Source organism: Jatropha curcas, chromosome 1 (assembly GCF_041381405.1).
Source record: "Jatropha curcas cultivar XTBG-Jc1 chromosome 1, XTBG_Jcur_1.0, whole genome shotgun sequence".
Lineage (NCBI taxonomy): Eukaryota > Viridiplantae > Streptophyta > Magnoliopsida > Malpighiales > Euphorbiaceae > Jatropha > Jatropha curcas.
This window is the reverse complement of record NC_143151.1, coordinates 29,854,105-29,872,016: the sequence shown is the minus strand read 5'-3', so window position 1 is coordinate 29,872,016 and position 17,912 is coordinate 29,854,105. Positions and strand designations below refer to the sequence as shown.

The 17,912-nt window shown below is 29.5% G+C and overlaps 1 protein-coding gene across 1 annotated transcript; it reads left to right on the top strand.

Annotated features, from left to right (window-relative positions):
* Positions 1-12,334: 12,334 nt before the first annotated feature.
* LOC105630319 (cinnamoyl-CoA reductase 1) lies at positions 12,335-16,382 on the top strand. Its single transcript, XM_012212119.3, has 5 exons — positions 12,335-12,610; positions 12,718-12,872; positions 13,527-13,712; positions 14,190-14,542; positions 15,975-16,382. The coding sequence occupies exons 1-5, from the start codon at positions 12,472-12,474 to the stop codon at positions 16,156-16,158; spliced, it is 1,017 nt and encodes a 338-aa protein (XP_012067509.1). The 5' UTR covers positions 12,335-12,471; the 3' UTR covers positions 16,159-16,382.
* The last annotated feature ends 1,530 nt before the right edge of the window (positions 16,383-17,912 follow it).

The following is a 17,912-nucleotide window of genomic DNA, read 5'->3' as shown; positions in this document are numbered from 1 at the left end:
ATTTTCGGAAATGTTTCTATTTCTTAAAAAGGAAAATTCGTTTTCCTTGTGAATGAAAAAAATGTGATAATAAAACATACTTTTCCTCGACTGAAATACTATTGACCGGTATTAGTGATTCTCCTTTTTGGCAGTAGTAGGCGAGTAGGCGTGAATATGTGATATGGTATGGTCCAGAGATCATAAAGTTAAGGTCCCAAATGAAAGTAAAGTAGTACCACTAGATTGCTGACAACTCAGATCGGCAGCCTGTCGCTGCGGGTGAGAAAACAGCGTTGCACCATAAATAAAATTCCAAATGGCATTATTTTATAGGATAAATACTTTTTAGTCCTGAAATTTCAACCTAATGACTAATTCGTTCCTCTTTTGTTGGTAAATACATCATTCATTTACGAGGTTTAGCTTCGTTGAAATATTTAATGCTTCTCGCATGGATGAGATAGTGGGAATTCCTTATCTTTTATTCAAAGATTTTAAATTATAAATATGGAGTTTTTTTTTCTTTTCAAAAAAAAAAAAAAATATATGGAGTTTTTTAAAGCATTCAAAAAAAAATACAGATTTTAGATACCAGATGATTAAAATAGAAAAAAATTTAGAGCTTCTACTAAAAATAATTGTTCTTACCGTTAAATTTTTTTATAATATATGATTATTAATTTTTTGTATAAACTTCAAAATAAATTAATATATTTATAAAAACGAGAACAAAGTAGTAATTAGAATTAAATATGAGGAAGTAAATATTCCTTCCATTATATTAAATTTGACTAATTTTCACTAATTTTTATTTCTATTTAAATAACACTTTTAGAAAATTAAAGCAGCATAATTATTTTATTATAATTTCACTCTTATTTAGATATCTATATTAAATTTTATCTCAATTAAATTGGTATTAATTAAATGATAATGTAATCAATTATTTTTATTTTTTTCTTAATTCTCTCAAAAAAAAAAGTCAGAAACAGTCAAATTTAACCTAACAAAAAAGAGAGGAGCATTTTTTTTTTTTTTTTTTTTTTTTTTTTTTTTGAAGTTGTAGCATCACCTATTTGGTGGCTGGTGATGTGTAGTAGAAACGATACTGAAACGGATACCAAAATTAATGAGTGCACTTGGTCGGCAACTACACATATGATATGAGCTATGCATAAATACTGCGTTTCTAGTTGGTAAAAAAAAAAAAAATACTCACAACTCATAATTCTTTTAAAATCATGTTGTATATTTGTATTTGTTATCTAAATATATCTTCTGCTATTATGTATTATATCATTGTTTAATGTATATTTTATAATATATTCTTTGTATATAAAACCCTATGTAATTGGAATATATATGTTAGTAATTTAACAATTTAATTCACTGATCTCTTAATAAAAATAATCGATAGAGCATTGACTAAGCTTTTGCAAAATCAAAAAATGATGTCAAAGTAAGATAAATCATCTTGTAGTTTTCTCATAGCTTGAACAATAATAAGAGAGTCCAATTTTAAAATTACGTGAGACAAACATTTCTCTTTAATCCAACTCAACGACTTTCCAAAGTTTAGAGTTTCTTTCTAAATTATCCAAATTAATAACTATTAGTAGCTAAAATACTTTAATTTATGCTTCGTTTGTTTTCGTAAAATAACTTGCTAAAAAATATTTTTCATGTAAAATATTTTTCTTGAAAAATATTTTTCAAATGACTTATTTTCCATTATTTGGTTGTAATATTGAAAATTAGTTAAAAATATTCAATTCTTATCTTATAAGACCATAAAAAATATTAATAATAATAGAAATTTTATAATTTAAAAATTTTATCGTTAAGTATGAGAAAAATGTAAAAAAATACATATAAAAATTATGAAAGACACCAATTGCTGATGGTGGTGGCCGGTGACGGTGGTCAGTGGTAAATGATAGCTGGTAGCAGTAACTATGATGATTAATAAATTTTAAAAAATATTGAAATAAGGTTTGTCAATATGTAGAAAATATTTTACTCTCTTGAAATGAAAATTTATTTTTCTTTAAAAAATGACTTTTCCTTTGATCAGAAAAATATTTTCCGTTGACTTATTTTTTTGAACGCCCCAAACAACGAAAAATTGTAAAAAATATTTTCCTATAAGTTATTTTACGGAAACAAATGGAAGCTCATTTACATTCAAGTTTTTTATTTTTAATTGAGATAGATTTCAGATTCAAATTTCAATTATAATCAAATTTATTAAAAATTACATATAATATTACAAATGTTAATTTTGTATTTTTTTTTTCCATAAAAAATAATTGAAAGAAGATTTTAGCTAGAAAGGAGCAAGTAGGTCGGAATAGCAGTAAATGAGACAAGAAAAAAATAATTTATATATGTGAGATATCGCATTGCCAATCGACAGTCTTCCTTCGCATCGGATGCTTTGTCTGTGGCAACTCCTCTTCGTTTTTTTTTTTTTTTTTTTAATTAATTATGGAAGGTGGTAAAATTAAAGACTTTTATACGTGGACCAAGACGAGCAAATTGTTTAGTACTCTGTGTGAGTTAGGAAGCATTTTATAGGAAGTAAAATATATATAGTAAATTGGAAAGATTTATTAATAATTTCTTTTGTAATTCTGATATTTTTTTTATTATTTCATATGTATGTATTCTAATTTATTTATTGGCACACTAAGGGGTAGTCTTATATTAGGGATAGTCTAATAATAAATGTATGTATAGTTTGAAAATAGATTTAGATCCGACTCTCCTCTTTAGATATTCAAAGAAAAAAAATTCATACATCAGATATTAATGAATAATAAGTTTCTGTTTTCTATTGTTTATTAAGAGGTTAAAATAATTTAGATTATTTTCGCAAAAAAAGAAATTATACATTTTATTGTTGCTGGCACCCGTTAGTTTTTAATTTCTTCTTCTTTTCCATAAAGACAAAAAAAAAAAAAAAAAAAAAAAAAAAAAAAAGACAATAAACAAATACTGTCTTCCTTTGAACCACATGCCGCCGGCCGATCACGTTCTGCAACCATAAATAATTAAATATGATACGAGCGAATTGCCAATCAGTCTTTCTTTAACATATTATTACAACACAACTGTACTTTTTGTTTTTCTTTAATCAACATGAAAGCTAAAATCTAAATTTAAGACGTTTTGTTTTCCTAACTTATTTAGCGTAAACGGATAGCAATTATAAAATAGTACAGATTGACTAGAGATCGAAGCCATCTCTTCCCACCATCGCGTCCTCTATAAGTTTGAATATGAAAATTTCCTTCTACTTATACATAGGGGAGCTACAAATATATTTTCAAACGTGATTTTCAATGAGGTCAATAGGATTAAAATTTTAAAATTATTTTACGTAATTTGCACTTTTTAAATTTGTTTAATCAATTTAACCCTATATTGTAAATATATTTTCTCAACTTGAAAATTTTGCACTAGCCATGGAATATGGATCCCCTTTATATATTTATATATATACATACTTTTACAAGTGGACCAAGACCAACAAGTTGTTTATTAATTAATCATAGCTGCACTTAATTAGGCATCCCCACTGACATTTTTCCAAAAAAATTGGTACAATATGGAATAAACTAAACTGATTAATTTGTTATTTAAAAAAAAAAATGGACAATTTGATCGTAAACTTTATAAAACCGTTTAAACCTATGAATCTTACCTTTCTTCGGGCAAATATTATTAATAATTATGAAAGTTGATATTGTATTAATATTAATATAATTGAAATATAATTATGTGCTGTTATATGAACATTCCCTCCTTCTATGCAATATATATAATTGAAATATAACAAATTAGACTTATAAATGCATTATTCCAAATGGAGTAGCTCAACGGCAAAATTCAATTGCGGAGTGATCATCATGGGTTAGCACATAGGTTTGGTCCTTCACAATGTAAACTCCTGTGGAAAACTCTATGCCTCTAAAGGCGGATAGGATTAAATTGGTTTATTGTATACCGTAAAAACGAATACAAACCTGTAGTTTCTACACACACTTTAACAATTTAGTTCCACGGGCTTTGGGTGGTTTTAATCCACCAACTGTGAACTAAATTGATAACTTTATTTTTAAAATTTTTGCAAACTAAACTAAATTACCAACTCTTTCAAAACTATTATTTTAATACAGTTTGGATAGGTTGGAGTGAATAAGACAGTTTTTTATGGCTGATGTTTTTATGCAAACTCCTACTTTTTTTTCACTTATGAATGCAGAAATTGAGTTGGCATTACCAATTACATACAGCTGCATCATTAGAAATTGAGTTGGCATTACCAATTACATACAGCTGCATCATTAGAATGGGTTGGTGAGAAGATTTAGTTATCTCATTGTACATGAATTGATTCGGGACTGGTGAGTTGAGATTAATTCCATCTTCTTTTTTACTCCTTTTGTTACATTCAAAACGATAATTTCATTTACAGTTTTTTTTTTTTTCACTTTAAGTGATATTTTTTAAATTTTAAAAAGTATTTTTTGTATGGTTGAGTGCATAATTCCTCCCTCCAACTATTCTTAAATTGCTATTTGTGCCCCTCAACTTTGTTGGGACCGCTTGTGTCTCTTAAATTGCATTTTTTGTAGCTTTTGTACTCCTGAGCAAATTGAAGATTTTGCGTGAAATACACTTATGTTGACTTGTCATAAGTAGTTGATTTGTCATTAATTTATCCCCCACATTGGTTTCCACATTACAAGAAATAACAGGAAAGAAAAAAAAAAAAAGAGAAAAACGAAAATACAATTGAAAAGGAAAACCTTAACCTTTTTGCCATAAACTAAAATCTCAAACTCTGAGAAAAATAAAAAAATCTCAACCTCTGCCATATTGAAATCCCTTTCTCTCACAAAATACAATTATATTTTAAGTCCATTGTTTGTTTTTGGAATTTAAAAAAACAAAAAAAGAAACATAAGAACATAAAAATAAAATAAAATCGGATTCAGAAAAATGATTTAATTTTTTTAAATAAATAATTATTTTTAAATAAATAATTATTTTTAAATAAATAATTATTTATTTAAAATTATTAATTATTAATTATTTCAAAATTTTTAAATAAATAATTTATATCTACACACACTCTAACAATTTAGTTCCATGGGATTTGGGTAGTTTTAATCCACCAACTGTGAACTAAATTGATAATTTTATTTTTAAAATTTTTGCAAACTAAACTAAATTACCAACTCTTTTAAAACTATTATTTTAATACAGTTTGGATTGGTTGGAGTGAATAAGACAGTTTTTTTATGGCTTACGTTTTTATGCAAACTCCTACTTTTTTTTCACTTGTGAATGCAGAAATTGAGTTGGCATTACCAATTACATACAGCTGCATCAATAAATTTCAGATTCCGTAAAAAATCAGTGCTTGAATTTAATGGAGGCTCAAAATGAGGAACTTCTCATATATTTTAGAAAAGTTGTTTAATTACATTAATAAGTTTGCTATATATACTACTGAAATAGTTATACATATAAATCTAAAAGCTATCCTGACCCTTAGATTAAAAGAAAAAAATATACAAAAATAATTTCTAAAATGCTAGCTGTAATTCATTTGTAATCAGTAAAAGCTAACAGATCATGTACTGGTATTGATGAGTTGTATCAACTAAAATAAGCCAAAGCAAGGTGGAAAATTGATGATTTGACATTGGCGGTAGTTATTTAGAGAGAAGAAAAGGATGAGTGATGTTGGTATATTTTTCAGATTTTCCATCTTCTTTTTTACTCCTTTTGTTACATTCAAAACGATAATTTCATTTAAAGTTTTTTTTTTTTTTTTCACTTTAAGTGATATTTTTAAAATTTTAAAAAGCTATGATAGAATATTCAATTACAAAGAGAATGAAAATGCACGGAAAGGACTATACTTATAGTGTAGCCAACAATATTGTTTCAGCTTATCGGACCTCTCAATGAATAAAAAAAATATTCTTTTTCTGATTTACATATGAACTAGTTGACATTTAATGCTTGAAGCATTGTTTTACGAGGCAGGTGTAAAGAACAATGAAATTTTCAACACAAAATCTGTTAATTTGGTAATGTTTGAAATACAAATGACTAGTGAGTAATGACAATTGTAGAAGCAATTTAAAGAAAATCTCATTTATGTAATACTGTCTCTTAATTATAGAAAAAGAGAATCAAAGTTGAGAGGAAAATTTTATTTCAATGTATTTCAAATCAGAGGTTGTTATCTTACCAACCTCCCTTAACTCACTGCGACAATTTGATTACCAAAAGTATGTAACAAACAGTTCATATTGTCTTCGAGCCAATAATGGAATAATAGAAACTAACAATAATGTAACAATACTGAAAATAGCAATAGTAGGAGAAGAGAAACGATGGGTAATGACAGATTTAGAATTTTTTTTTTTTTTTTTTTGAAATTAATATATAATTTTTGAAGAAAAGGTAAAAAATATGAATAGTTTCAACTTTATGAATTAATATTCATATTTACATTAGAAAATAATAATAAAAAAAAAGCATCAATTGATCCCTCTTTCAATAAAGTGAATCCGCGGCTATCTATTATGAGTATTGGAAGGAAAATTCTAGACAAACCCACGAAATCTAGAATAGACTACTCCACGAATATCACGATTAGTGCAATCCAACAAATGAGAAGGAGAGTTAAGAAATATACGAGGATCAATAGGTATTGACTCAATAAATGTAGTTAATCAGTTTGCACAATGATTAACTTAACAGTGAATATATATAGAATTTAAAATAATTTTCAAACAGTTTCCAATGGGAAAAATAATTTATTGAAATCATAATGAAATGTATAAAGATTTATTTATCATATTTTTATGAAAATAATAAAATATATTAAGAAATATCATAATATGAGGAGGGATAAGACTCTACGCGATCCAATTCAAAATAAAAATAAAAATCAAATAAAGCTCTGGTCAAATTTGTCCAACGTGGTAAATGTGAACACAAAATGTCTACGTATTTTAACTATATATATAATTTTAGCAGTGATGGAGAAAGCTTATGGTATGTCATTTTGTAAAACCCTAGCAACTTCTCTGACAGTGATATACCGGAACACTGCAGGATAAGACTGGTGGAAAATGAGTAAGCTTTAGTTCAAAATCATGTAGATGGGAAATAAGTTAGCTATTTTTTGTTTTTTTGCAGAACATTTTCAAGAGTTCGTGTGAATGGTCGAGTAACTGTCAATGAAGCCCTAAATTAGTAGCTAAGGTGGAAGTATTCTTAACTAAAGATCATAGATTCAATTCTTATCTCCACCGTCGTTTATCAATGTAATATTGTTGCTGTGATTTCTATCAGGGATGAACTTATCTTCTACTCTGTTCCAAATAAACTTTAGAACACATAAAGTAACTCCTGTTCCAAAAATATAAAGTTGTTATTACTAGTGTGAAAAAATGTATAATGTTACTAAAATTCTTAATTTTATGAATATGATAGATGGCTCGTAAATTTTGGGTGGTATAATTTTTTTTAAAAAAATATAGGGATAAATTCATATATTTAGCTAAAATAGTTTTAAAAATATCAAGGGTTTTGACAACCAATTTATAAGATAACATTTTAATGCAAACTCTTCAACACTTTTTTTTTTTGTCATTTTGTATGAGACTTCATGAAAATAAATGTAAAAATAAAACCATTTTATTTTATTTTTATATTTATCTCTTAATATTTTTATTAAATAAATATTAATTATTTAAAGAATTAATAAACTAGTAATCCATCAATTACTTCATTTTTTTTTTCTAAAATTGAGATGATTCGATTCTTTCATAAATTCTTGCACAAAGTTAAAAGTGTCAATTTTATTGAAACGGAAGGGATATGAAAGTTAAAAATTGTTGTTAAAGATTTGAGCACTATACGTGTTCGTTTTATAGATCAAGATTAATAAAATAGTATTTTTTTTTTATCAAATTAATGTTGGCTTGATCAGTAAATTTATTCTAAATTTTTTTTTTCAATTGTATATAGTGACGGAATCAAAATTTAAATTCAGGAGAGTTAAAAAATTTTTTCAAAATTAGAGGGTAGAAAAAAAGTCAAAGGAAAGACCAACCGGTCGGGGTTGCCATTATGTGCCGGCTATAGGCAACCTGGCCTAGCCACTCAAAATTAAAGTTTTTGATTTAATTAGAAGAAAAAATGGGACGTAAAATTAATGTTATTTTCATATTAATTAGAAGAAAAAATGTCAAATTGTATGATTTTTTTAATCCATTATATAACCTAAATTTGGAAATTTTAATATAAATTATACTGTAAGTTGAAATGGAAAATGAAAATATTGTCATTTTCATTTTAAATACAAGGATATAATGTCAATTTGTTTTGAACTCTATAAGTCATATTATTACAAATTTAGTCTTTAAACTTCAATTAAGTGGGCTCTTTTTGATATCAATTCTACTCTAAGTTAAGAAAATATACTGTTATTAAACATTTAATATCATATTATTGAAAATTTTTCTATAAAAATAATAAAATATTAAATTTTATGCTACTAAAATAAATAAATAAACTTGGAAATTGGAATTTAAAAACTAAAAAAATAAATATATTATGTGTATATTTATTTGTATACACCAAGCTTTCTAAAATACACACAACTATCATATTGGCTTATAAAATAGTCGTGTTGCACCAATCAAACCTTTTGTATCATTGTCGAGGAGATTGTTTCAAACCATACATTAATTTCTTTAATAAGCAAACATGGTCTTCCTTGCCTTCAATTTCAAAACCTTCAGATTGTTGTATATAAATTTTATCCTCAAGTTCACCATGCAAGAAAGTAGTCTTGACGTGCAGTTGTTCTAATTCTAAATCTTACATAGCAACTAAAGCAAGCAAGACTAAAATAGAGCTATGTTTAACAACATGTGAGAAAATATAATTGAAATCAATGCATCGAATCTGACTATAGTCCTTTGCAATCAATCGAGCTATGTATCTAGCATCTTTCAACACATGGAATTCCCTCCTTCTTCTTGAAGAACCATTTGCATCCAATGATCTTCTTGTCTTTTGGCGGTCTGACCAATTCATAAGATTGATTTTTATGAAGAGATTTCATCTCTTCCTGCATGGAAACTAGCCATTTGGTTTAATCATTACAATAGATTGCTTCTAAATATGTAGATGACTCACCAACAATGTCTGCTTCTTATGCCATGATACTGCAAGAGGAACATAATTTGTATTAAGAAATCTTCTAGGGACCATCTTTGGTCTTCTTGGCGTTTGATGATTCTCTCATGACAATGGTTTTGTTCGAACTGAGGAAGAATTCTGAATGATCATTTTGTGGAGGTATACTCTCCACCTTCTTAGTTAAATCTTTTGGAGTTGTGTCAGATAAAATAACAGAGTCTCATTTTTGGATTAATCATTTTGACTTTATAAAAAACAACATCTCTACTGATTGCTGACTTGGGTGGCTTGTGATCAGGAAGTTACACTTTATATCCTTTGACCCTAGTTGGGTAACCAATGAAAATACCCTTTATGGATCTAAGCTTCAATTTTTCTTCACTTGCATAGAAATAAACAAGATAACTGAATACCTTCAAATCAGAATAATCAAGAGGGTTTCCTAATTATAACTCTTCTAGAGTTTTCAAATCAATAGTTGTTGATGGAGAATGATTCACTAAATAGCATGTTGTCGAAGCTGCTTCCGCCCATAAATCTTTAGACAAATCAGAATTAGATAACATGCAATGAACCTTCTCCAACAAAGTTCAATTCATGAATTCAGCAACATCATTCTACTGAAGAGTTTCTCTCATTGTAAGATGTCTTACAATTTTCTCATCTTTACAGAATTTGTTAAAATTCATTACCACAGAACTCTAATCCGTTATTTGCACGAATTCGCTTGATCTTTTTGCCTATTTGTCTTTCTACTAAAGCCTTTCATTAGTTAAAGGTGGTAAACACATCATTCTTATGCTTCAGAAAATAAGCACATACCTTCCTAAAGTAGTCATAAATAAAGCTAAGCATATAACAAGCACCACCTTTCGAAATAACACGAGTAGGTTCCCAAATATTTGAAGATATAGTTCAAAGTAGCTTTAGTGTTGTGAATTGTTGTACTAAAACATAATCACTTTTGTTTGCCGAAGAGACAATGTTCACAAAACTCCAATTTGGTTGTACTTTTGCCACAAAGAAGATCTCTTTTACTCAAAACTTTCAAACCTCTTCCACTCATATATCCTAACCTCATATGCCATGATTTGGTATTATCAGAATGTGATAATAAAGTAGAGAGAACAATTGTAGCACATATAGCTGTCAAATCATAATCCTGCATAATCTCGAATGTTATTAGTTCTGGTACGTAGACCAAATAATACAATACAAGCAAAAGTTCCTAGATTCATAGAGATATTTATGCCTTCATCATAGTAAGTGCACCGTTAGCAATCTTCTCCACTGAATTTGTGACCCCTCCTCTCTAATGTACTTAAGAGATGGGATTTTTCTACATGTCTGGAATTGAACCACACTCAATGTCCTTAGTACACCATCAAACATTTTGAGTTTTATTGTACCAATACCCAAAACATTCAACGATTCATCATTTTCCGTCAATACAACATCATTAGTAGGTTCAAGAGTGGAAAACCACTCTTTTGAGAAATACCAATCAAGTCTAAGCAATGTTTGAACTTGCTTATTGGAAGAGGCTTAGTCATCATAGGAGATGGATTCTTTGTAATACCAATCTTTTTAACTAAAATGTTACCTTCAGAAATAACATTACCAAAAGAAAGTGATACTTAATGTTAATGTGATTCGTCCTCTCTTGAATAGGCCTGTAAGAGGGAAGCGCTTTAAGAGATTTTCTTTATTTATAAGGATTAAACATTCAACATCTTACTTAAGACTTGAGACATTTTCACTTAGACTTAGGGGTATAAATGAGTCAGGCCGAGCTCGAACTTGCCAAACTCGAAGCTCAGCTTGATAGAATTTAACTCAACTAGAGCTCGACAAGCAAAAATATGGGCAAGAGAAAATACTCTCAAAATGAACTATCTCACATACTCCACTTATATCGCTCGTCCTATTAAAAAAATAGCCTAATTGCCATGATCTCTATTTATAACTCCACTTATAACATTGCATCTAAGGTAAGTTAACTTCATGCTTTGTATCCAAACAAAATAATACAAAGACTTTATTTTGAAAATAATGTTTAGGCTTCTAGAAATTTAAGGCACAATTAACAAATCTCCACCTTGATTTGAATTTACTAGATTTAAAAATTAGTGACATTTCTTCACCTTCTCCATTGAGCTCTATCTAGAAAAGTGAAACTCAATTTTGAGAAATATCAATCAAGTCCAAGCAATGCTTAAAGTTGCTCACTAAAAGAGGTGTAATCATCATATCCAATGGATTCTCTCTAATATCAATCTTTTTAACTAAAATGTTACCTTCAGCAATAACATTACCAAAAAAGTGGCTCTTAATGTCAATGTGCTTTGTCCTCTAATAAATAGGCATGTAAGAGGGAAGCGCTCTAAGGGATTATCTTTATTTATAAGGATAAAACATTCAACATCTTACTTAAGACTTGAGGTCTTTTCACTTAGATCTAGGGGTGTAAATGGTTTAAGTCGAGCTTGAAACTTCCAGGCTCAAAGATGGCAGGTTCAAGCTCGGCTCGACAAAATTTAACTCAACTCGAGCTCGATTTGAGGCTCGAGCTCTATTTGAGACTCGAATTCAACTTAAAAAATTTTAGCTCGAGTTCGGTTCGAGCTCGAATATGTTTAAAATAAATATTATATATGTGTGTGTGTGAATAAAAGCTCAATAAAACCCAACGAGTTTTCAAGCTAAATATCATTAGGCTTGAGCACGGCTTGTTTGCTATTGAGCCAACTCGGGCTCGAGCTTAATCCGAGTCAAGCTTTTTAAAACTTTTCTCAAGCCGAGTTTGAATAATTCATTGGCCGGTTCAACTTATTTACACCCCTATTTAGACCAACGCTAGTCTCTTCCGTTATTAAATATGAAAAAATTAAAAAGAAAAAAACAATTAAGATGTAAACGATGACTGGTTATGACATGTGGTTGACGGAATATACCCGCTACTTATTGCTACCCAAACCAGTTACTCAAGCAAAATTTGAAATAAATAAATAAATTGCCCATTACCTTTTCTCTCTCTCTCTCTCTCTCCGTCTTTCTGAGTTGCGGTAGGTGGATACGGTACTTCCATATTCGCTCCCTATAAATTACGCCTTACAAGCACTTGTCCATTCCAAACAAGCCACAACCCATACGCCACTTGTATTCTCTTTGATCTCTCTCAACCACCAAAGAAAACAAAACTGAAACAACCATATCCCCCATCTCTCCGGAGACAACAATCACAGCAACATGCCGGCTGACAGCTCTTCACTCTCCGGTCATGGCCAAACTGTTTGCGTCACCGGCGCCGGTGGTTTCATCGCTTCATGGATCGTAAAACTTCTTCTCGAGAAAGGTTATACTGTCAAAGGAACTGTCAGGAATCCAGGTTAATTAATTAATTGCTTCTCAATTCTCATCATTCGTTAATTAATTAATTTTCTTTTTCTTATGAAAGTTTTAGTGTTGAATTTTGTTTTTGCTTTTATTTATTAGAGGATCCGAAAAATGCTCATTTGAGAGAGCTTGAAGGTGCTAAGGAGAGATTAAAGCTATGCAAAGCTGATCTTCTTGACTATGAAGGACTTAGAGAGGCCATTATGGGATGTGATGGCGTTTTCCATACTGCTTCTCCTGTTACTGATGATCCTGTATGTTTGTTTTTGTGTTTTTTTTTTAAACAATTTTCTGTTTGGACGCCGGTAAAGAGTTTGACATGGTTAAAAATTGAGAGATCCAATAGAGTTTCCCCATTCAACTTGCCGATTGCTTTCTGCCACGCTGCCACCAAACCAAATCCACTAGCGTATATATTACCGTACATGCTCCATTATTGGCCCACTTTACCTAAAGCCTCTTTGCTTTCCCACCAAAAACATTTTCATTTCCTTCTCCGAAAAAAAAAAAAAAAATTCATTTCCTTAATTTTTTCTTTTTGGAAAATTTTTTAATCATTAGCACAACTTGTGATCATTTAATTAGACAAACTAACCTTTATATTGTAAATTTTTGTAAAAAAAATTCTTTTGTAAAGCATCACCATAGTGAAAAAAAAAAAAGTCAGTGAAAGGTGAAAAATATCATTGTTTGAATTAAAAAACTGTTTTCAATTGGTCACCCCATGCGTGTAGCTAAGTCCTTAAAACATAATATTGCTGCAAAAGGGTAGAGCATTAGTCATCCTCAAATATCTAAGTAGAAGGTGTAAGTGATTAATTAAAACTAATACTAATCTCCTTCTTAGTAATTAAAACAATACTTGATACATTAAGCTAGCAATATTATGATATTTTTAAATTTTGAAGGAACAAATGGTGGAGCCAGCAGTGAATGGGACTAAAAATGTGATCATTGCCGCAGCAGAGGCAAAAATTAGGCGAGTGGTATTTACGTCATCAATTGGTGCTGTTTACATGGATCCCAATAGGAACCCTGATGCAATTGTTGATGAATCTTGCTGGAGCGATCTCGAGTTTTGCAAGAACACTAAGGTTAATTGATTCACCATGATTAGTATATTTTTTTTTTTTCAGGATTATAATTATTTGCTATATTAATATTCTATTGAATGGTCAACTTTTTTGCTTCTAAGACGAGTCCATTTGGTCGAGAATTAATTAAAAAGGCAACTTGGACTAACGGGTATTGAGATTTAGGATTTGTTATGAGCTTCTTATAAGTATATAATCAGAACTTTGAAAGGTAGAGTTGTTTACCAAAATTTGGTCAAATGGCCTCATAATAAATAAAATATCCCCACCAAACATTCAATGTCACCTTGAATAGCTAAATTTGGCATTTTCATTAATTACGTTACAATTTATACTTGTTTTTGGTACACTGGATATTTTTAAAGGAAGAGACAGGCCTGAACAGCTAGTGTCTTATATTATTAGATAAAAATTCAATCATTGAGATAATAGTGTAATAAGTTCGTTTCCTTTTTTTTTTCATGAATTTGGTTGCAGAACTGGTACTGCTATGGAAAGGCTGTGGCAGAGCAGGCAGCATGGGAAGTGGCCAAGGAGAAAGGGGCGGACCTAGTGGTGGTGAACCCAGTTCTGGTGCTTGGACCACTGCTGCAATCCACTGTCAATGCAAGCATTATTCACATCCTTAAGTACCTAACTGGCTCAGCCAAGACTTATGCCAATTCCGTTCAAGCTTATGTGCATGTTAAGGATGTTGCAGTTGCCCACATTCTTGTTTACGAGACACCCTCGGCCTCTGGCCGATACCTCTGTGCTGAGAGCGTCCTCCACCGTGGAGACGTGGTGGAAATTCTTGCTAAGTTCTTTCCTGAGTATCCTATCCCCACAAGGTAAATTTTCTTGTCCTTGTCGTGATGGAACATTCATCGATTAGTCAACTGATATGGCCAATTCTATTATTGTTTCATTAGGGGCATAAAAAACAAAAAAAACAGGGAAAATTGAATCCACCATAAAGAAATTTAGTGTTTACTGTTTAGGATCACAAGTGACATGCTCTAAAGTCTAAAATCACACAGTTGATGGCACTTGATTGCTAATCTAAGTTCTTGCTGTTTTAAACTTTCTAACCATACAAATTAATACAGTAATACTGCCGTTGATGGTTTTAGAATGTGTCTAGATTTTTTGAATTATCTTCCCATGGACATGGTTTTTTTTTGACTAATTTAATGCGCACACGCGCACCAATATCGAAAAAAGTCTTTCTTCTAATATCAGCGAAGAAAAATATTGACCAAATCAATGAAAATAAAAAAATTTTAAATATTATTCTTATTTTATTTTAGTTTTTTTACCTCTAATTTCTTTCATCAGCCCTTACGTACCAACACTAAGGTAATGTTTTGCATGGAAATTTTGATGAGAATTTTGAACAATTTCTCTTGTTTAGCACAATGAAAACATGGTAAAATCCATGGATAGTTGGTGGGATATATTTTATTTTTATTTCGTTGTTGGTACAGTGATCTTTCTTTAGTCCGATCTTTCATCTAAGTAGTTATAATAGGTACTTACTTTTTATCTATAAAATATACTATGTGCTCATTCAATGTCTATATTTCCCACTTTCCCAATTTCAGTCTTCTCCCTGGTTTGGTTAAAAAAAATAAAAAAAATTCCATTTAAAGCTCAAAATACCTTATTGACTGCAATTTCTCATTTTGATATATTTTGAAATCGCACATAAATTTATTACAAATTGTGGAATTAAATGACTAAATTGATGGAATTATTAATATTTAATCAAACAAAATAAACATTCTACAAACCTATGGAATTCAAAATACATAATTTTAATTTCATAAATTTTGAAACTTCTATGGCTTTAAATGGAAAAAAAAGAACACCTTGAGTTGTGACTTTGTCAATGTCTATGGTGTGAATGTGTGTGATGGGGTGGGGTAGTTGTTAAATCCACTCTTGACTTATACTTTACAAAAGGCCAATAATTATCAAACCCACCAATAAAACAGCACTTGGAATCATCTACAATTTGATGGGAAAGAAATTCCATTAAAAAAAAAAAAACACAAATAAGAAATTAGTGGAGCATAGTTTCTTATACCTACTTTTTTTGTCTTTGTCAAATGTGATCTGTTATTTAATTTCATTTATATTCCTAATTTCCTATCTGTTTAGAAACATTTTGTCAGCTTAGAAACTACTTAGATTATGTCAGCAATTACGCTTAATGGGTCAAGGTTTTTTCCTTATATTATGAAAAGTCAGACTGAAATTTGTTTGGTGAAATAATTGCAGGTGTTCAGATGAGAAGAATCCAAGAGCAAAACCTTACAAGTTCTCTAACCAAAAGCTGAAGGACCTTGGCATGGAATTTACTCCAGTGAAGCAATGCCTATATGAAACTGTTAAAAGCTTGCAAGAAAGGGGTCACCTTCCAATCCCAGAACAGCCTGAAGACTCTGTTAGGATTCAATCCTAAGAAGGTTGGATTTAGCTACCACAAGTTAGGGAACAGGTCCACAACCCCCTTTCCGTTATTAAAAAAAAATAGTGATAACAATGAACCTAAAAAACACATAAGATGTCCAAGTGTTTGCCTTTTAATTTAATTGATCACATGTTGTAATCATATACCCCTAATATATTAATTTAGGGTGGTTATTTTTATTACTGCATTTGCATAATAAAGCTCTCTTTAACTAATTTGTGCTTAATTAGTAGTAATTAAGGAGACGCTTTCTAGAAATAAGTGGTATAATAAATTTCTTGCGATACTCAGAATAAAAGCTCAGTGCCATTGTGTTTAATATCTTCCCTTACAATATAAGACTGAAAACACCGATAATCTAAAAAATGACCAATAGAATATTTTATTGAAAGTTTTCAAATTTTCCAAATTTTACGGTTCTTTTTTTTTTTTTTTTTTTGAACAATTGGAGTTTAATACGGTGTTATGGGTAAATAACTATGTAGCCTCTCAATTTTAGTCATTATTATATTTTTATCTCTTTTATTTAGGAAAAAAAACAGTAATTAGTCTCTAAAGTTTAAAACCGTTAAAACTTTTTAGTTATTCTATCCAAAAAGCATCATTTTTATCTTAGATAAGGAACTAAATAGTAATTCAATATTGAATGTGATGCACTAAATAGTAATGTTACATTAAAAATGGAGGAAGGAGTAATAAAATATAACTAAAATTGAGGGACTAAATAGTTATTTACCCTAATATTAATAATAGAATATAATAAAGAGGAAACCCTTTACATCTGTAAATGAAGCAAAAAATTTAAAATATAGAGAACTATAGTTTGAAACTCTTACATCATTTTTAACTCTCACGTACCAGAAAAATATGATTGCATTTGTTGAGGTTGGCAAAGGTATGGGAAATTTGCTGTCTTGCTGGCAACTTTTCAACCAATTATTTTTATTTTCATTTTTCTAACGTTCACTAAACATAGATCATAGAGTTGTAAGCGGTCACGTTTCTATTATTTGAATCTTCTACCATTGTTCCATGGTGCTTATTATTTTACTATCTTTCATGGTTTGTTATTCTCACTATGGCCATGCCTACACGTCAAACACTTCATACTAATTTCGTGTCCAATCACAGGGATTGCAATTATGTATATATATATGAGAAATTTAAGTTAATAAAATTAAATTAAGTCTGAAGCTTGATCAGAAATATACCTAACAAGTTGACAAGGAAGCGAAATTAATTTTAACAAAAGAAATTAAGAAGAGATGCTTAATTGGGACTCTCCGGGTAGGTTAGGATGTCATTTCCATATATATATAAATATATATTGGGAGTATATTTGTCATATTTGCAAAATTGTCTACCATAAAAGAAAAATAAAGACTTAGTTTATTTGTTAATTAATTAATCATTATTTTTATTAATAATTATACAACAAACACGTGATTCAGAAAAAGGGGAAAAAAAATAATTAATAAACTACTATCACTAGAAAACATATATTTGTTACTTATAGAAAAAGGTTGAATCAAGTTATTATTTTGCATATTATGATATAATTGAAACGACTAAATAAAATCCCGCTATTTTATTCTAAGTATTTCCGACATTAAATTTTATTGTGAGTATAAGCTTTTCAGGGTCTAATTTTCTGCTGCATTGTAGAGTATAAAGGTTTTTAATTTGTGTACTAAATACAATCTCTAAATATCGAAATTATATTTTCACATTTATAGAAATCAAAG